At 35.6% G+C, this 22,080-nt stretch overlaps 2 protein-coding genes across 5 annotated transcripts in view; both read left to right on the forward strand.

Annotated features, from left to right (window-relative positions):
- Positions 1 to 124: 124 nt before the first annotated feature.
- LOC123709272 lies at positions 125 to 10,027 on the forward strand. 3 transcript variants are annotated; one of them, XM_045660458.1, is made up of 8 exons: positions 125 to 326; positions 3,816 to 3,985; positions 4,530 to 4,610; positions 6,221 to 6,421; positions 7,971 to 8,240; positions 8,328 to 8,670; positions 8,758 to 9,014; positions 9,164 to 10,027. In XM_045660458.1, the coding sequence occupies exons 2-8, from the start codon at positions 3,839 to 3,841 to the stop codon at positions 9,497 to 9,499; spliced, it is 1,635 nt and encodes a 544-aa protein (XP_045516414.1). In that variant the 5' UTR covers positions 125 to 326; positions 3,816 to 3,838; the 3' UTR covers positions 9,500 to 10,027. The 3 variants fall into 3 exon arrangements, with proteins under 3 accessions (XP_045516414.1, XP_045516413.1, XP_045516415.1); XM_045660457.1 differs by lacking the exon at positions 125 to 326 and adding an exon at positions 2,148 to 2,296; XM_045660459.1 differs by lacking the exons at positions 125 to 326; positions 3,816 to 3,985; positions 4,530 to 4,610 and adding an exon at positions 5,826 to 6,162.
- A 549-nt stretch (positions 10,028 to 10,576) lies between these two features.
- LOC123709576 (integrin alpha-PS1) overlaps positions 10,577 to 22,080 on the forward strand; it is a 36,102-nt gene continuing 24,598 nt past the window's right edge. For both annotated transcript variants that reach the window (XM_045660993.1, XM_045660994.1), the window contains exon 1: positions 10,577 to 10,899. In XM_045660993.1, coding sequence (XP_045516949.1) covers positions 10,724 to 10,899 — 176 coding nt within the window. In that variant the 5' untranslated portion in view covers positions 10,577 to 10,723. The remainder of the gene's footprint in view (positions 10,900 to 22,080) is intronic.

The following is a 22,080-nucleotide window of genomic DNA, read 5'->3' on the forward strand; positions in this document are numbered from 1 at the left end:
CTTTATAAATTAAAAAAAAGATTACTCAGTGGAAACTAATGTTTCATTAACCGTAACCGCTACGGTTTATTGTTCATGTATTACATAATATATTGAGATATTTATAGAAATACAATCCTGACCCTTATTTATTACTAGACAAGGGACGACCACACCGAACTGTCTCTGACGTATTTTACGGCTCTCTGGTACTAAAATCATTCAATTAAGTTATTTGTCACGCGTTACTTACGCCTCAAGGAAACTTAAAAATGAGAGAACACGAGGGCAGAAGCGTGACTGAAGGCAATTACTACTAGCCAAACGATAACTGAATTATTTGTCAAGTAAGTTAAAACGCTATTATCAGCTCTGATTCAATTCGGTATTTAGCGCTTCATTACGTGACGCAATGCACGCAGATTCGAGACACATATAATAGAGAATGAAGTCTAGAACTATCGCGAGTAGGAGTGTTAATGTATAAGCAGGTAAAATTCTACACAATCTTAACTGATAGAAATATGTAAGTAACAAACTAATTAAGTAATGGCGTTTAAAGTTAATAGACGAACAAATTCAAGTCTTTTATCAGAATTTTTCAAAGCGAAATGGTTGATTCGAACCCAGCAACTGTTTGTTCTTCATGTAACAGACATTCTCAATGAAATAGATATAAATATATAGGGATCGTTTGTATAAAATTTCACCAAGTGTAATCTAAGTAGGTTAAAAACGTTTGTAACAATAATATACTAGTTCAAAGTTCAACACATCGTAAGCAGTCGTTCATGTTCTGCGGATGGGCAGTCAGTTAGTTTATAAAACATGGTCTTCTAAGAATCATAATGCCCGTTTCAAGTGACATAAGAATAAGAATAATAAGTATTCGATGAATGAACGCGTCAACGCTTCAACTCTTCAATTTAGTTAATATGTTATTTTAATGAGCTGATAAGAAACGAAATAATGCTAGTGTTAAATGGCTTATGAAATTTAATTCTTAGAACAAATTAAACGGAAGAAATAATTAATTTAAGGTTATTCCAATTATAGACCCAAGTCGACAGGGTCCAGACACAAGGCTGATCACTTATTACAAAGAAAAAAACAAGTTATCACGAAACAGACACCTCAGGCCTTCTCGGCTGTAGCACCACAGAGTTTTTATATTATATTATTAAAAATATAAATCCTTTTTTAGTTATTTTTTATGGCCTATACTCGTCATTAATATTAGATAACTACGCAAATAGTAAATTATCAAGCGCCTTCAGAGTAATATAATGAGATTCACAATTTGACGATAAAGCTGTCTTATCATGATCCAGAGAGAAGCCCAATAATGCGGAAACTCAAGATTGTTTCACGTATCTTAAACGTTTTGGTTGTGTCTGGTTTCTTTTATTATTATATTGCTTCATCACATTTATTTTATCTGTGTATGTATGTACACATGTCTGTCTATCATATGTGTTTCTTGGTTGCGTTTTTGTAACATGATATATATAATCGTTTTATTGAAGGATGGAAGACAGGATTGTTTTAAAACAACTAAAGTCCAATTTAACAACTGAATCAACAAATTTTATCAGGCTTTTAGTTGGATTAATTATTTTATGTCACAAGTGTATGTGCTAACTCTAGTACGTTACTTGGCAAAAAGCGATTTAAAACATCACTATGATTTCGTAATTTTGCGTTTATTTGCGAGTCACTTTATTTTAAGCTTTTTACAAATTGTCTTATTAAAAATGTGTATAGTAATCAATTTTTATTGTTATCTATTGATTCTCTGGCGTGGGAGATTACCTTAGCTTGGGAAAAGTAGGAACCTTTCCAACCGATGTTGTCGTTATCCTGCAGTGAAATATCTAAGAATCTAACAAATGAACCGTGCGTTTGGAACATCCTTACCTGAACTTCGCTCTGAAAGGAGGCCAGTCTGTGACGTCGACCGTTTTGAATCCTATCAATAGCACGAACATATGTGTATGTACATTTACCTAAGTGTGCGTTTCTGTGTATGTTTGGCTGGCCAGAGCACGCGTTCAGCGCGTGGTAATATCCACATCTCATTCTTTCCTATAGCCTCATCCCTCTCACTCTTGACTAGTGCATGGGGAGGACTGATTAGTGAAGTTAAAATACCTCCGACGTTATATTCACCCTCAGTCGTGTTCGAGTTGCGCTTCAATACGCTCGCTGAATTTCAACAGTGCTAAGGAGTGACTTTTGTATTACAGATTTAATTTTCTGTGCAACTTGGAAAGTCTGTCTGATATCTAAAATCAGCTACGTTTAATTAAATCCATTGGTAAGTTACGGATGTAATAATAAACGTCGAAGATAATTTGATGAAAAGTTTGAAAATAACTGAAAACGGAATTCTGATCTTATGGCATTCCGTAGAATATTCTAGAAACAACCCAGTGATTCTTTAACGGGAGCTCAGCAAATGGCCGACATCACATAACTGTAGTGGGCGCCGCTTTCTCTTCTTAGTTAGCTTTTAATCTAATCACTTTCTAGTGTGTTATAGGTTGTGGCGGCAAATTGATTACAATTAAGATGTTTGTCAACATTTAATAATTTACTTGTTTTTTATTTTATTTTTTTAAACTTCGACTATATATTTACTTTCCTTGTGAATGTTGAAGGAAAGGAAATTGTTTGAGGACAACTCAATCGAGTATAGGAATTTATAATTAACAATTATTTTAACTCTTATCAACCTTTGAATATTTTTTGTATTTTTCCGAGACTTAAGGGTAAATTTTACGACCTTCATAAAAATATTTTATTATTGCATAACTGAATCATACAGAGAAATAATTAACACGCACACAAATGTATTTTGAACAGCTGCATACAGTTGACCATTTTTTTTTTCTATAAAAAACTGGTTTCGTATTTGTTTACCTGTCCCACATTACATTGTATTTACAGAAATAAGTTGTACCTGCACAAATCCTTTTAAGGGTAGAAACGTTTTTAAAAAGTTTGTTTTATTTTATAAAATTATTGAATGGTAATTAAATAACGCTAATCACTTGCAAGTAAAGTAAATGATTAGTTTAATTTAGAATGATAATGATAAAGATAAGAAAATAGGCCTTAAAATTGAGAAAAGTCCTTTTAAAGAAAATCCATGAATCAAGTCGTGACACTTGAAGATACTTTCAAATCTTATCGCTTTTATCTCCATTGCTTGTAATTTCTTTATCGTGGGATATAATCGTGAAGGACGTCACCCCGATCTAAATATAAAAGATGCATCGGTACTGACCTATTTAACTTTGCTGAAATATTAGAACCGGGGTTTTCTTCAAAAGTACTTTTATCGTTCCTTTCCATTTAATACCCTGAATATTTTTTTATTTAATAATACACTACTACTACCCCTCCATTACTCCCATTGTGTCCAGGGTCCTTTTCTGTCTCAAATTTTTACTATAACATACAATAAGTATTTTAATTACTATAAACTAGTTCATGAATGGTCGTCTCGCAAGATACGCTCCGGCTGCATCGGTAATATTTTTTTTTTACTCGCTAGACCCTCTCTCAGTTTTGTATGCTGCCTTTATATGTTTAATCTTTTTTTATGATTTATTAACATGTCCTGTAGGCCGTTACGGTCTACAGTCATCTGTATTTGTTGCTCCAGGTCGTGCCTTGACGGTGCGAATATAGAGCATTGCTGTATATATAAAGACATATAAAATAACGTTTCATTATTGATATAAATTGTTGTTGAATTTTTTAAATACAATAATTAGGTTCTATTTACTTCACTTTGTACTTAAGAATCCCTACAATTCTTTGTATTACAGTAAATCAACAAAAAAAAAACAAGATGTTGTCAAGTCCTGCAATGGAGTTACAAGTTGAGGAAACTCCCTACGCTCTTCGCCGTCTGTGGAACCTCACTCGCGCCCGTCTGGCCGGCACCTCTACGACCCTCGATGAACCGGCTTTAGTGGAAAGCCTACCTCCAGCTCAGGTTATAATAATAAAACTATAAAGAATAACACGTAATAACGAGTGAAAATGTTACTTTAGATTTTTTCCAAAATTATGCATCAATATTGTGTAAGCGACATGAAATCCAAAACTTCTATAAGCTTAAAGATTGAGATCGCCTTTAATGTGGCGCAATAACATATTGTTGCGATATCTCCTTTCTCCCGTATACACATATATGTACATTATAATTGGTACGGTTTGTTGACAGTTTTGGTAAATTTTAATTACTTATAAAACGAGACCAAGACTTCCGTTATACACAAAAACACCACATTTGTGCAAATTACGGAAATGAATAATTATAAATTTATGTGCGCATATTTAAACCTAGGTTAAACTATTCCTTTTAGGGACAAAATTTTTCAGAAATGACGCAGTTGTCAATATATAAAGTTAAGGTCGTAATGGCCTTGTGCTGTGAACATATTCTGTTATTGTATGTACTTTAAATCAATTTTCGAGTTATTTAATGTAGATTAAATTTGTTCTACTATTTACCTAACAAAATATTTTGTTTATAGGAACCTGAAGGAGCTCATAAGCTCCCAGTGCCGAGTGACTATGAGAGTGACGTAGAAGACTTTCCTGAATTGGAAATACCAGTAAGTTTAGGTTTTCTTTAAAGTTTGAAAAAAATAATTTAAATATTAAAGAGAGATAGAATACATGTCGAATAAATAGGGATGTGAAAGGAATAATTGAAGACTTGTCCATCGCCGGTTAGCCATTGATGTGAATAATTGCCGTACTATTGTGTAATATTAAGTAACTCAGGTTTACCGTCAATACTGGGCTGCGCTTTTAACAATAACAGGAAAGGAACGTGTTTGTTGCACTTCGAATACTAATGCATATTTAAACATTGTCAATTTTCACATTAGACGTCTGAAGTTTTAAAAAAAACACAAGAATACTGAAAATTTTATATTTCCAAACATTCAAAGACAGTTCTCAAGTTGGTAGGTCCTACGAATATATATCTTTTTTAAATCGAGTCCTTACATACTTGGTTTTTCATTTTAATAATTGAATTCAGGTTTATCTTGACCCTCGTAATGGAAAATTTATACTTCATCTGGTAATTCTCCTAACAATTTGACTTTATACTGCAAATTGTTTACAATGTTTGTTTACAGCCCCTCCTAAGTAAGGCAAGGTAGTGTCAAGGGTTAATTAAGATGGGTGCGCCACACCCTTATCTCCACATCATCGTTGTACATAACGGGACCGAAGTACATCGATAAGATGAATTAAGTAATATTATTTTTATCAGCACTACATTTATTGCGAATCATCGATACTCATTCACGAGGTCGTTCACTCTAGCGAGGTTTCTTTTTGATTGGTTTTTTATAAATATTAACCTTCTTAAGTAACGCCCCAAACTTCAAGGTTCCTGAGCTGTTTCGGATTTCGTTTTCGTTTTAATGAAATCTGCATTTGACCTGCTCTTACAACTTGAATGTGATCTCGAATTTTAAGTAGTCTTTGGTGTGAAATGGTTACACAAAAGGATAAATATAAACTATTTGTAAACGACCAACGTCGTAAGAATTATACAATATCTTAAAACAACATATCATAAACACCAATTTTATTGACGTCGTTGACAAATAAGACACGATGTGCCTAAAATAGTCTGGAAGCAAAAATAAATCAAGCCGTGTGGTGGACTTTGCTCTCGTTTCATCCTTGAGTTTTCAAATCAATTGTCTCGCGCCGAGCTTCTAATATTGCTTTAAATAGAAACCAAATGAACACTTACACTGATGGGTTGAAACCATACTTGAATTTGATTACAAGTTGGCCAAAGTGTCGATTTGTTAATTTAAGATCAAATCAGATGGATATTTAATACGAATCGAATGATTTCGCCGTTTTCATTTATAAAGTTAAATTAGACAATAATATCACAAAGAACATTTTAAGCATACTTTGATTCATGTCCGTGTCAAATGCCAACTTTGCATGCAGATGTAAGAACCGGTGCCAAATCGTAGAAACAAATAAATAGTCGTGTCTTCTGTTATGCTTCTGGGCGACCAGACGGCCGGTTATTGTAGGCAATTAATTCAAACTATTATGCTCAAAACGGAGTCGCCATGCTTCAAATGTAACTGTTATTTCTGCGAGTGCATAGTTGATTATCGTCAGGTAGGTTTGGTGCAGTGATCCGTAAAGTCTACAACGTGTTCATTGCGCAATTTTATAGGACCAACATGAGATTCCAAGTCAGAGGTACTGGACCGAAAGCGACTATGACAAGGAAGCCGTTCTGGACGCCGGCAGTCTGGGTGACATCCCCGCCGTGTACCGCGTGCCCAAGCCTGCTCCTCACCAAATGCCAGTCATCGGGGTCTACATCGACCCTAGAGTTAGAACGGGCTTCAGATACAAAATAAGACCGATGCAGGTGAGACGAGACATCCTCTTCAATCCTCTCAATCTTCATCTGTGTGGCAATTTGAGGAATCGTTGCAAAGAAGAAGTGTTGATGATTGCATGCGCTTAAATTGTTTAGAGCGATCGCAATCTTCCACATTTCCTAGTCTTAATACATATTTAAATAGCGATTAACAACTATTCCTCAAATCGTAATTGTTGCTTACTCGGTCACATCGAAATTAAAAAGCTTTTTTGACACGTATGTGATCTATTCGGTGGGAAGAACTTTGAAGATCCATTTAACATTGGGCAAAATTTCACGTTACTGAACTGCGAAAGGAACGGCTATAGAAGAAAAAGGAATTGAGTTAAGAGGAATATGAAACGGCTATCTGGCAACATGATATCGTTCTATTAGATTTACTATTATTAAGTTATTCAATAATCAGGCACATTTAATATAATCTTACGTTAACCCCGGTGTCCTTTGCGGTAAACCCGAACATTTTTGTATGATTAGCTTTTTACAGAACCTAGAGGATGGTGAGTTCTATCCAAACAAATCGTACAAAAATGTTAATGAACAAACCGAAAATTCGACGCGTAAAACAAGGCTGAATAGAAAAATAGAAATGAAAACAAATAAACAAGAATTTTCGCTGAAGTTCATTACAAGCCGCAAAGGCAAGTCTTTGTACCTTTTGATCGCGTCTAGGCTGTGTAATGGATATCCTTAGTGAGGTTGTCATAAGGTCATTCGTTCTGTGGATTTATTTAATTATAAAAAAGAGGACGTTCAGACATCTCTCAGACTATGCTTGCGTGTGCGTTGTAAATTGATAAGCAAAACATAGTTATGTTTGTAAACCTTGCACCTATGTATTGCAATATAATGTCAACCTCACAATGAATGTTGTCAGATGCTGTATAGGATGTTTGATTGTTCCCAAATGTGTACATGAGATAAAAAGTTTTATTCAATTTCTCTCAAAATTCCTACAAACGGCCTATAGCTAGTTTCAGCGGTCAGCAACGGGGACGATTAGGGTCGCGGGGTCAGACAGTTGCAGTGTCCGTTGCTGAAATTTACAGAATAAAAATATCACCAACGACCAACACTGTTAGCTAGCAAGCGTTTGCCACTTGTTGTGTGTCGATGTAGGCGATGGTATGTGGATCGTCCAGTTTTTCAGAGCTACGCCCAGTGAGGCGATGCGAGCGCAGAACGAGACCCGACTGGTCGATATAGACTGGCTGACAGCATGTGTGGCATCTAGGTAAACATAAGTATCATTCATAAGGGCTTCGTGCCATTGATTGTTGAGTCCCTCTTGACATTTCCCATCAACACCCATTCATTCATTTCACATTAAGCTTGCATCATATTTTAAAGGGGTTTATGGGATTTTTGGGCATTTTGAAAATTAAATTGATAATTAAAAAGAAATCTTTATAGTTTTATTTATTGTTTAATTAGGAATAGAGTTTTAAATTTTGTAGATCTCAATTTCAGATTTTTTTAATTCCACGAGCTCCCTTCCACTTCCGTGTATAAATCATGTACTGAACATTTTCAGACTTTGGATGCTCAGCCCCTATCAGTGAAGCCAAGGTATTTGTTCGACGGCAAGGCTCTGACGCTGCAGTCCATTGGTCGAGGGTTCGCTCGTCGTCTCACTTTCGAACCCCTGGACTCGACGCTCAATGATAACACCAACTACTTCTGGACGGACTCGCGTCCCGAAGGATTCGTTTTTGAAATTGAAGCGGTCTCAGCGGGAGACAAATTTACGATCTATGACGCAAACCACGAGCCACAAGGAACTCTCGAAGTCGTTCAGCAGCAGGTAGACTATGGCGATCTCATGAACATATCTTGAATTTGACGTTCATAATGATCAAACCTGGCATAATTTTTATAATTTTCCTCGCAGAAAAACCAATTGGAGCTGGATCAAAAGATATTTGAGGATGGATCGATCGAAAAGAAAGTTAAAATAAATACCCTCTGCAAAGTGGAGTGGTATGAGAACGATGGAGCTACTAAGTTGGTACCCGTCACGGGAGTGGCTTTGCTGAAGAAGGGGCGCGGTAACGCAATCGTGTTCAGGATCGTCAACGTAGCTATCGGAATCAAACAACTGAAAAAGGGATACGAGCTGAAACCTGGTATCAAATCATCCTCCCGCAGAATTACTGTGAACGGCGCGGACGTTCAGGACATCCCTTGCCAATATTGTGTGGTGGGGCTGGAGAGATACGAACTCCCAGTTATCGGTAAATATCCTTAAGCCCATTAGTGACCTCAAATATTATTAACGATTTGCTTTGACTTTTTATTAATCACGTATGATTACGTTTCAGGAACCTACGTGGACCCTCGAATCGTCCCTGGATTCCACTACCGGGTGCGTCCCGCGAACTCCCGTCGTCATCTGTTCGACGGGCGCAGTCTGCTCTTGCAGTCTATCGGCTTGGGCTACGGAAAACGCATCACTTTCAAACCGGACTCCCTCAACGCCCCCGACAACTACTTCTGGTCCGACTCTCATCCCGAGGGGCTGGGAATGGAGACTCGCGCCCTGCATCCCGACATGAAATTCACTATTACAGGAAACGGGGTAAGCGCACTAGTTCACCTCTGGAGTCTTGCCAAATGTATTTTTGGTATGACGGGTGCATGGAATTTTCGTCTGCTTATTGATTTGTTGTTCGGTCAATTATAATCTCGTACTCGGAGCCTTCTAAGGGATAATCTTACATTTTTCAGGGACTTTTGCTGGGCGAAGCGATCGTTTTCCGCGCCGACTTACCCCAGGTCGAGGAGAAGACCGAATACGTAGATATTCCAGGCCAGAGGGGCAAAGCGGTCGAGAAGTACATCCAGGTGGATGTCACTTGCCACGTGAAGTTGGCTACGACCGGGGGTGGTTCTGCGGACTCCGAAGTCCACCTCATGAAGGTGTCAGGAGTGGCCCTCGTGCGCAAAGATCCGGGCCAAAATGTCGCCAAACTGGTGAAAGTCTTCAACGTCGGTCTGGACTCGCAGCTCAACCTGCTCTTCGCTCACTCTCAGACCGAGCTCACTTTCCACCCCCTCCCCTAAGAGGTCTCCGGATCCGAATGGTATTGCGACGCTTACGATAATAATCTGATCGCATAACAATACCAAAAAATCTTACCCGGCTCGACATAGGCTCGGTCAAACTAATCGATTTAGTAATGAGTTCGCGATCGAAGTCTAACTCTGTCTTCGAGGGTTTCGATCGCGTATTCGCTTCAATCGGCGCACCGCTGAGCAGAGGACACCTTTAGCTCGAACCTGACAACGGAATGTATAGTTCGTTGAGCCTAGATTTAACCTTTCTAGGCTCTAGTTCAAGATTTAACAACATTAATAAGTATATAATTGACTTCTTATTTTTTCTGTTTATTGTCTCTCTTAATCAGTATTACTTCATTTGACTTGTGTTTTTTAATTATTAATGCTTTGACGTAACATCTGGAGAGAGTAGCAAAAGACTAAATAGATTCTGAATACTGGCGGGATTGCCGATAACTATATGATACATTTGATTGATATGATTTATGTTCTCGAATATATTTAAATGTACAATAAAATATATTTTCAATTTATAAACATTTTTAATTTATCGTTAACGACCCTTACATTTCTATGATACTATAATACCACCTTTAATAAATAGAATAGAAATCTTTGAATACTATGTTCCCATTAAACACTAACCACAGACCAAAATTCATCAATATAAATTTAGTGGCTGTTGACATTTCATTTTTAATAATAACGGTACTTGTACAAGTATATGATACCGAGAGAAATAAAAAGGATCCATAAATTTATGTTCGATTTCAATCTGATCGCATTAAATGGGAAATGATTATTTTCATTTGGATTAATTGTTACTAAGTATGCAAGTGGAATTCAGCACGAAAATCTGAATTAGGTATTTCCTCGTCTGATATTTGTATCCTGTCACATTTAAAACCTCAAATATGTAACGTTTTTACATATAGTTAACGTATATTTCGCTAGATGTCACTGTTCTAGTTAAAAGTTTACTACGTTAAGACTGACAGTTGACAATTTGACATTGACGTAAACAATCTTAAGCGGGAAATGAGAACACAGATTACAGAATTCAGAATAGTGAGTACTCGACCGGCGAACTGTAACTACGCTGGGGGTCTCTTCACCCGGCGGCTCGAAGTAATCATACGAAAATCGAGATGTGCCAAATTATAACTAGTTCACAGTGAATTATTGCTATAAGTCATTGTAAAACACAATAATCATACAATTTGAACGATGGCTTTGAAAGTAAATTTTACAAGTGCCTTGTTTTTGTGCATTTTATACAGTGTTTGTAGTTTTAACTTGGAGCCAAGGATTCCTGTGATAAAGTTTGGTGAGGAAGGCTCTTACTTTGGATTTTCCGTGGCGGAACATCTTACGATAACGAATGAAAACGATAAAACGAGTTGGTAAGACAGATTTATTATATTATTTTGAGATCCTAATGAGTAGCATGATGTCATAAATGCGAAGGTCGGCATACATGTGCCATGCCACATCGTATATATTATGTCCGAGAATGGTTTTACTTTTTGAGAAACATGTTATAATTTGATATCTTAGTCAGTATTTATCAGAAGTACGTTGCCCTTATCAAGAATGCAGACTATCGCTGTTTTCATTCGATTGTGCTTTTATCGAGTTACTGTATTCACGTATTACAATATACCTACTAGACAAGTAAAATAACGACAGCAAACTTCGTTTATAATTAACAATATGCTATCATAAAAAAATCAAATTATTCATTGGTTTAAAGGTATGGGCTCTACATTTATAAAGAGTAAAATCTGTGTAAGTCTATTTTTATTTGTGTTGTTCATTTCCCTTAGGATATAAATGGGATATGCAATATGAGTGGCACAATTAGTCTCTACTTTAGTTCTAGCCATTGAAGACCCCAGGTCTTATAAGTGTTGTGTGTTTAAAGATAAATAGTATTATCACAATTGGATGGTATCCAATCTCGTCCGAGGAGACTTCCACCCACACGTATCGTCTATAATATCATGGACTTTTCCAAGTTAATTACATTAAACGCAATGTAAAATTTTAAACGTCATTTGTGGGTGACACTGCTAAGATCATTATTTAAAGAAGTTAATTAACTATTATAATTAATTTCTATGAATTGAAGAGGGCTCGATGTCATAACTGAATTTATTTATTTCATTGTTACGTATGATTTATAATATGCTTCATGTGGGATTTGGAGTTGTTTCACAAATACCTTTGTGATATGTGTTGTGACACGGTCGAATGTGGATTTGTACACATACTTTTAACGTCTCCATTCGAAATTTAGTAACATATTGTCGTCACAATTTCACACTTTTATACAAAATAATAAATCGTTTGTAAATGTTAAAATAACACATCGCTTACGTAAATAATGTTTTCGTAGCGTGGTTTAATAACTAGTCGTAAAGATGTGGACGTCCCCAAACGAGAATTTTTAAACCAATTAAACTACTACGTTCTCGGTAGGTAACTGCTCAGTATATGCACTAAGCTCCTCTTCATTGGGTCAACTAATTGACTGAACAAATTTGTGAGGTGCCTACACTACCGTTTTAGGCGCGCAAACTGACTAGTAACTTTAATCAGTTTCTTTATATTCTTCGTACGTTAGTTACTGAACGGCAAAAGCGAAGTTAACTTTTGATTTTCTCCCAGTTCGGCAAATGGACATTTAAAATCTTTTCGAATAATTAATAGCGGGAATCTCGTTAATGACTACTGTTTACCTGAGATACTGTACCGATTACAGACTCGTCACGTAACTTCGTAATTTAAATGGAATTCCATTTAATTTATTTTTATTTAAACGTGTGACTCTTACTTCATTATGTATTCAAGCTATTGAGTTGTAATTAAAACTTATCTTATCCCATTCTTAGTTAACACGCTGACAGGTTAAGAAGTTTTAACAGATTTTAAGGAGTTCTGGTACGTTTTATTATTATTTACAAAAAAGCTCGAAGTTTACTCAGTTTCAGCAGGCACTTGTTTTACGTCCTATTCATATACTGCCTGGGTAATATGGACACATTACCGACATCATACTAATGTGTGCATTATAACTTTTTCAACTAGCTATGAAATATCTTCGAGTCGAGATAATAAATTGTGATTTTAGGATCAAAATTATTATCCATATTATTATTTATTATATTATATATTATTATTCTTTGTTTATTTTTAGTTACATGAATAAAATTTTATTTTGATTAGTTCGCTCTACATTATATAAATTATTCATTTACGGTCTGATGACGAAATTTACTAAAATTTATGAGTCTGGTACTACTAATAAACAATTTTATTTAGTTAATAATATCATAACAGCCAATATTAACCTAGATGGTTCCGTCATAATAAATAGGAAACGCCCACCTCTTGTTCAGAATAATTTTCAGTTCTGACGTTTATCCGTGAAATAATACCATACATTTGCAGTGAATTATTAGATAATTGACACCGTATTGCGATTCGAATGGGTCTACTACGTAAATATCATGTTATGTTTGGTAAGGAATTTTGGCTAAATGTGGATCGTTGCTCAATACGTTGTCCAAGAGTAAACTTACCTTGTAAAATGAGAAAAAGTTATCATAACCCGTTGAATATTTAAAGGGATTATTTTCAAATGGTTGAAGAGCAGCGAATCGCATGGAGGGCAGTCCGCCCACATGCCGTGTGGGTTCTGAACCAGTCCTGACCACAATAAACTATATCAACCCGTAACTCAACACTCGATATTTATGCTAATTAACCTACGGTAGGAAATGAGCAAATCACTGGTATTCATTAGGTTTATTAACTTAATAGACACAAAGATTCACTTTACTACTTCTCTATTAAAGCGATGATATATTATTTTATTTCTTATAATATTAACTAAACTAAATATATCTTTCAATGTCTTATCTGACAAGAAATTACGTTTAGTCAGATGCGAATATAATTGCGTTTATAATACTATATTTAAGAGCAAATTGCTCCGACAATAGTTGTAGAGTGCAGAATGCACTCAATTTGCACACTCAATGATCGACCAATAAATCAATCGATTGACGCACAATTATCATATGGTATCGTATACATATACCCTAGCCTAGCCATTCTCACGTGCTATCAATTGAACATTGTGTTAATTTTACAGTCCGTATACCAGTAATATGTTTGAAAGTAATTAGGAGTAATAAGACCATACAATTGATAAGCTACACAGAAATATGAATTGCTGTCTGGTTATTATAATATCGTATTATCAGCGTAACCTAATTCGCATAACATCTGCCCCTATACCGATGGCTCCACATGAACTACGCTTGAACATATCAAAATTGACAAACTCGATAGGATGAAGCAGACAAACGCGTTACTGTGATATATACCTATTGATTTATACAAAGTATAAAAATGATATGCTACGGATACATATATCATGAATTTATTGTGTCGACAGAAACGTTTTATTGCTTTATTTTCATTCTATCAAAAACAGCGTGAGGTTTTTAATTTAAAAATAATACGCAACAAGAAGAGTATAGTCTTCAGCTCACCGCACTGGCGTTTAACAAGAGCCGTTCTGCATTTTTTGTGGCTTGTCTTTACTCGGTTGTGTTTTATTTCTTTTTGTTGTGGTTCAAGCCTCGTTCGGCCCGCAGCCTTCGTTGTGAACGCAAGGTCACTCCGGTTTATTCTCCCGACGTTGGGTAATTTTATTAGGTAGCTTATTTTTAGATGACTTAAATACGATTTATAATAGAATATGAACGAAGAAGAAAATGTATTAAAACCGTGTAACATTAATATGCGTGTTAGTTGGTATTAGACTCGGCGCCCACGTTAATTTATCCTCTTATCACGGCCAGATAAATAGTGATAATCCTGGTGATATCATATTTGGCGACGCTGCTGCCCTCTGTTTGACTAAGGCTTGGGATGACGCACACGTCTACTGAAATGACAGCAGGATGCTTTCACACTGAATTCAAACTCTTATCGTATTTATTTACTTGTTTGTTCCGCTTTTGCCTCAGGAATTAACAGACTAAACACAAGGGGAAGAATTTTATGTCGTATACGATTTACCTGTAAATGTATTTAAAATATTTTAGATTTATATTCATATAATGACGCAGTGGGACATGTGTGAAGCATTTTATTCATTCGTTATGATGATATATTATACATTATATACTTTCATTTCCTTCGTATCACATTTGTGACGAAAATAGTCGCATTTAAAAGCGATTCAGCGACTTAGCCGGCACGAAGTAATATTTTCTCTTAAATGAGCCGAGTTCCCAGAGTATTGTCGGCCCGCCATTTATGGACACCTTAAACACAGGCTGTTTAAATATTTACGAGAGAATTTTTAAAATATCACCAAATTTATGTCTTAATTATAATTTCATATCAAGATGGACGTCGACAATTTTGCTACTTTTGATGATTGTGGTTTTAATGATCTCGTGCACTGACTAAGGGGCGTCATGTACCATTGGCATTTTTACAGTAATAACTTACTGAATTTGGTAGCGTTTATGATTCGCTTAGAAACAACATATACTCGGCAGTGCACTACAACTTTTCACTACACATTTTCCAAGCTGAGGTAAAGACTTGTGAAATCGTTCCCCTGTTTATTGGCCAAGTGCGATATCAACGCATTCCCTCTAATTGGACGTCTTTCAGTTCTGCCCGGTAAGGTATGGCTCCGGCTGACTCCGACCACTTTCGCTTCTCATTTTTATCCGTTAATTAGTTAAGTTGCTCGCTTTGTCTGTGGCTGAGCGAATGTAGGATTGCATTGTCATTTTTATAAGCGCTTCAGCGTACAATGTTAGTGTTGCCCGTTCCAAAAGTAGAGCCGACTCTGAAAACATAATTAGACAAACAGTGCATTATATGGTAATATCAAGACGCAGTAATGTAACTCATTACGTTTCGTTTAAAGCGTGTTGCCTAATTAATCGACTCACGTATTTCGTAAACTATTTAGGACGGTGCAGTTAATAAGAACAGTTTCGAGTGAATCTATTTAAATGTATTGGTCACGTAGTGTATTGGCGCCGATGCTTTGTTGTAATTTTGATGAAACAACCAAAAACGTGGATAAATTAACAACTATCAATCGATTATCATTGGCCTCCTTTAAGCAAGTATCACACAGCTCTTTATGCTTTCAAATATTATCAAATATATATATAGTTAATAATAATTATAACAGCAGGATAGAGTTAATTTTAGCCTCTTAGCTTAACTATGTATAAAATTGGTCCGAGTATTAATGATACATTTACTTACTACTTTATTATGAAACAAGAAAATAGTTTAGCACCCTGTTGTGCGGCCAGTTTCTACCGATTGATGGGCTATTGTACAGATCCCTTGTTATGGTAAGTACGTGGCCCAGTGCCACAAATTACCACTCGAACTCTCATACTCTAACAAATTAGTCTTTTGATACTCAATGTTATGTTGAAAATATCATGGATACTAAAGGTCGAAGGTGTTTTCCTAGCATTTCTTATATTTTGTGAAGCTTGTACTAGCGGGCATCGCGGCTCATACAAGTTTCAACGTAAAAGGTGTCCGGATTCTAAGAAATGCTTACAATACTAACAAGGTGCATGCGCAGGTAAATTTTATTTTTGAGCTTCAATCGCCACCTCAAGCGTTTGTCCCCACTCCTCACCGTATCTGTATTTGTATATAAACCATGCCGTTTTAACTCTGTATAGAAAGTTCATTAAGTTCGTCATCTACATCAATACAATTTTATTAAGGTCAACTGAAACATTAATGACTCTTGTATCTACCAAGATGAAGAGGTCACAAACTTATCGAATCTTACATGTCATTGAGTTAATTAATAGTTCATGTCACGAAGTTATGGTTTTGGAATATTGTAATGTTTAATTTTTGTTATTTTATATATTATAAACGAATACCTCAAAAACAACCTACTGGGTAAGCTTATAAAAATTGGACGAAACGCTTTCAATTCATAAAATCTGTAAAATATTCACAACTGGCGCAACGCTAAAGAAATATTTAAAAAGATGCTACAAGTTAGGTTAGATTATCTGATATGAGTGTCCTGCTAAGTATGAACAAGTGTTTATCTCATTTGTATGAGATGTGGACTCGATCAAGAATTGTTACTTGTTTTAGTATTCTTATGATTTATATCAGTATTTTTCTGTAAAAAAATCTTCTCAAAAACTAGAAAATGTTGCGAAAAAATTAGAATTGTTTCCACCTTTTACGTCAATATTTATTGAAGTTGTGTCATCAATCATTCTATTGTTGCTGATGTTGCTTAAAGCACATTTATTTATAATTCATTTGTAAAAATTTGATAAACAAATATCTCCTAAATATTGAAGTATTACTGCATACTATATATAGCATACCTAATCAGCTATAAACAAAACTTTCACTTCAGTACATCTTTTGGCAATCTTCACCCTCCATTATAGGCTTCAGGAAGTATCGTCTAGTACGTAGTTCACGTCGCCTAGAAGCTCTGAAATCTTTACAGAGTATCATTATTTGCGGACTTCTGTGTAAATGATCATGTTTCTTCCGCAATGCTCGATCCATGTACAATCATTTTAAATTCTCGTAAAGAAATATTTTTGCGCTATATTTGGAACATCGTCGATAATAATCGTTGAATTCTCGTAACAAACATCGATATGATTAGGTACACGATGAGGATTCAATTACGGTCCACAGAGATATCTTAATACGGAAGAAACGAGATACCAGATGCCGATAGAAGCAGTAGTCCGGCAGACGGCTACAGTGGCATCGTAACATGATCGAGTACAGTTATGGCGCTAACGGCTTATTCAAGGACAAGATAATCTTTTCATAGAAAATTCAACGTTTAGCTGATTTATTCCTGTTTTGAGTGTCTTAAAATTAGCTCGGCTAAGGCTCCTTCTGAAAAGTACTTAGGTTAAAACAACTGATTGTCGGCCTTACAAAAAAGATTTAATGCAAACGAACAGCTTTCCGTTTGTTTTTCTTAATCAATGATCTATACAAATATTCAGAAAGTTTCTCTCAATCACCCAGCCTCTGCCATCAACCCATTGACTCAGATTTTCTGTCCGAGTAACGGACAGAAATTACAAGTTTTCAAACGTTTTTACCACATTTGAAACGTTATCTGTTTTACGTAACTGTGCTTCTAATAGCAGTATGTGTTCTTGGAACATGGAGGGTCTATAATTGATTGAATGTTGCGGATTTAATAAGTAATGTCAACCGGTTTAACGGTATCTTAGCTGTAACGAGCGATAGCTGTGTTTGATTCGTACTGACCTCCTTATGGCTTATCGTGTTCAGGAAGTTGGCTTCGGTGACAGAGATCCGACAAGCACGTACGAATAAATTCAAGGTTAAAGGTTAAGGCTATCATTAACCTATCTGCTGGGATTAAAACCATCAAAAACGAATGTCTTAACACGGTTAACATTTAGTAACTGTGATGTTATACTGAAGATCTGCCACGCTACAGATTTCAGGAATGTGCTGGTTTTAGAAATAATTATTTGACTTATAGTTGAAGTTCGAAATTATATTTACACATGTTGCATGATCGCAACGATTTCTTTGAAATACTGATTCATTTGGCAAGTTCCAATTTAACCTAATGATCATTTAGAGGTAAATGACGAGTCATGACTGTAGTGGTGTAGAGGATGATCTCAGTGGTTTATAGCTTTTCGTTTATTAAATAACTTGTTATAAATGACTAATCATCGGAATAGTTGCTAACAGGAATGTAAATATTGTTGATGAATATCAAATAAAGTAAATATAGATTATAGACAACACACACAAATTTTCATATAAATCCAGCCGTTTCGGAGTAGTTTAAATAAAATCAGACGCACAGAAGATTTACTAAGCCACAATGTAAATCTCTACTGGAACACATGGAAGGAATGACGTCATTAAAACGTGTCATACTAATTCATTTAATAATAAAATCATATTCAGCAAAATACGTCGCTTCCAGGAGATAAGCCCCTTCTCTTCTATATTTAGGTATCACCTTCGAGTACTCGTCCTAATCTCGAATTTGGTGGATGAATCAGCCAGTCCGTTGCCCCCGAGCAGGATATTTTATTTGCAGATCCATTTGCATAATACATTTCAATTAACTTGCACGTCAAGTTGGCGTAAACTTCATTTAAATAGCGACCTCACGACTGGACTTTACTCGGATTACACTTGCAAATTATGATATAGCGATGCAGCTACAATTCAGATCTCGGCAACAAAAAGTAAATCATAAGTAGTGTATAGACTAGTTATTGGGGCAGATGTAGCAATAAGAGCTGCATCTTGGCACTAGCTGTGGAATTTGCGTGGGTGGCGAGACCCGGTTCAATACATACTTTCTTGTCACCAAACTTTACGTAACATTAACCTTTTGTTTAAGCATGCAATAGGACTAGTGCCTTCTTTCGTAAAATGTAATTGTTATTTACGAAAGTAACCCGTGTACCGAGTGCCAAAATAATATAGGCCAAATACCTACAGATGTAATAATATTTAGTATTTGTGGACAAAGATTCTAACCCTTAAGTTTGAAATTGCTTTCTTGTCACGATATGTTACTTATAACGTGGTCCGTTATGGTGTAAAGAAGGAATGGCAACACTCGGAATACGGCCATTTAGCTGTAACCTATAATTATGGCTCATAAATCGATGTTATCGGTTTCTGCAAATTATATTACGCATTTATAACTGTTTCTCGCTTCATTATTTGTATAATAATGCAAAACATCTCCTGCCGATCTTATACTTTCACAGATTCGCTGAAGTGATACCTCCTGACTCTCCTAACAGCTAAGAGTCTATAAATATAGTTTTCTTCGAAACGACAAATGACGTTGCTTAAATTGTATAATTAAGAGTTAACTTCTTAAAAGCTAACTTAAGGGGTAGAGCGCATGCCTTGCCATCTTTACTATAATATATAATCAACCACAATTCGTATGATCTAGAATTGCTTCTCACAAAACAGCTTTAAACCTCTACAGAATATTAAAAATTTAAGGCGATTGGATGTCGTTAAATTTCGCGACAGTAATTTATAATTTTAACACGGCCAGATAAGGAAAGGAAGAAACTGCATACTGGCGGATGTATCTGGATTTCTTATAACCCGTTACCGAATTCTTTGAGGCAGTAAGTAGTAGGATTGAAGAAGCTTTCCATGCAATATTCGATAATTAATCGTACCCTTATACGGAGTACAAAATAACAATCTCAGGCTTGTAATAAGCAGCACGATTTATCGTTGAAAGATGTTCTCATGTATTGCTAATAAATCTTTCTTAATAACCCAGCCCAAATGTGACGGAAACATACGCTGAACTGCCAGCTTTTTGCTGACTTAATGGCGTAATCAATAAGGTTTTTCTTAAATGAAGACATGTGAGATTGCTGATTCGATAAGAATACTGAATAATACCGTTGCGCTGAGGGCAGAGAACCTGGACCTGTAAGCTCTACTTTTCAATCTCAATATACATAGCAATCTCAACACTTAAACGAAAACATAAATATTTTAATTGTTCTATTTGATTATTAAAAAAATATTTTTTCAAATAGTAGGTATTTATTATTTAGACCATGGAATATAATTAAACGATTAAAACAATATTCAATTGTGTATTTATAACGTGCACAGCATTTCGTAAATTCTTCTTCGGCTCACAATTTTATGACATTTACTACACATTATACACGTACAACTTGACACAGATACTGTTGTAGTTAAAATGAAAGACAGCAGATAAATTGCCATAACTAACAGTAAACGCAGCTAAGATTCAAACAAACATAACATGACACCAAAACATCCCTTGCGAGTGATCAGAAATCTGCTATATTTTTGTAGTATAGTTATAACGTAGTTACTATATACACCACAAGAATGTCAATGGTGCCAGTGACGTAATACTTGTACTAGTTGGTATAAATATCGGTGTTCGGTGCAATAAGTTCATAGCAGTCGTAAAATGCCTGAATACCTTCAGTCAATTAAAAAATAAAGTTACATCTCGGAAAGAGAAAAAGAAATCTCAATCCTTTTATGGGAAACATAACGAGATGAATTCCCGTTCAAAGGAGCCTGTTTTATTGTTTTTTCCTCCTGTCTGTGAGCCCGTCACAAATGAAGTTAACAATGAGTATAATTATGCACACGATAATCATATCTGAACTAATGAAATACAGGTGATTGTCGCTTAAACCGTTTCCTCTATTATAATTAGGCCCAGCTGCGTACAATATTTGTGACCTGTGTACAGGCTTAACATGATTTTGTTGTCTGTAACTCACGCTTCTAATTTATGAGTATTTCATAAATCGAGCAACGGTCGAATTTTGTTCTTAAAGTTATTATATCTATTATCTGGTCTATCGGCAGATAAATAATTTTATTACTACGTAGAATCTTTGATTGTAAAACTTAATCTGCATAAGATGTTTCATTTCATCCACGTGTTAAAAATCGAATCAATAAACCTAGAATATTTCACATTAGCTATTAGAGTAAGTATTTCATTCAATTTACCCATACAACATAGCAGTCATTACGGACAAAATATACAATAAGTCCCCGAATTGAATTCCCCTAATGTCAAACGAGTGACAAGCGTCAATTGAAACACAATAGTTTTCAGGGTGGTCACATCACATAAATTGCCCTCGGATGTCTAGTGCACCGATATGTTTAATTACAAACTCTTCACCCTAGAGCAAACATCTGATGAGGCGACTTCCGTCTTAATTTTGTATGGACTATAAATATTTTATTGTAAACTTTATGCTTCCTTCGTTATAGGTAAGTGAGCTAAGCGCGCGATATCGTGAATACCAAATATACTAGAGTATGTTGCGCACATTAATATGATATACTAAATTCTTCTTTTGTGTAAGAGAGAAGGCTAACAAAAAGCATATTCCTACGTTTTGGAACAAGAGATCCTTGTGTTCCCATTGAATTGACGAACACAGTGGGCTTTTGTTTTGATCCGCAAAGCCACCTGGATCTCGTAAAGCTTGACACGATTCAATAGGGAAATATCAAGAGCACCATTAAATCATAATTTAAAACAATACTGTTAATTAACGCCACAGTAAATCATGTAACTGTTAGTGGCAGGGTCAAATTTCTTAAGGAGGCATGACCGATGAAAGTTCTTTGTGTGTGACCATCAATCAATGAAATATTACTGACACGAAATATAATATTTGGAGTTACTCAGTTCCTTCTTAACACATAAAGATTTGCGCACATTCCATATCAAAGGGTCTTACAATATGGCCCTCGAAGTTTCTTTGTTCGATCATGTTCTTTCTTGACCTGTATTGAGATCAGATTATGTATGCTAAATTGTCGTATAGGTTCATTTATCGTTTCACAAAAGACGTTTAATACTCATTCTATTTGTTGTTGGAACGTGTGAAACGCGTAAAGGGGCTTTTATGGGCTGTGGTAAAAACTAAATGCGGCAAAATAAATTCATTGGTAAATTACAT

The sequence above is a fragment of the Pieris brassicae genome, chromosome 5, assembly GCF_905147105.1.
Source record: "Pieris brassicae chromosome 5, ilPieBrab1.1, whole genome shotgun sequence".
Taxonomy (NCBI): domain Eukaryota; kingdom Metazoa; phylum Arthropoda; class Insecta; order Lepidoptera; family Pieridae; genus Pieris; species Pieris brassicae.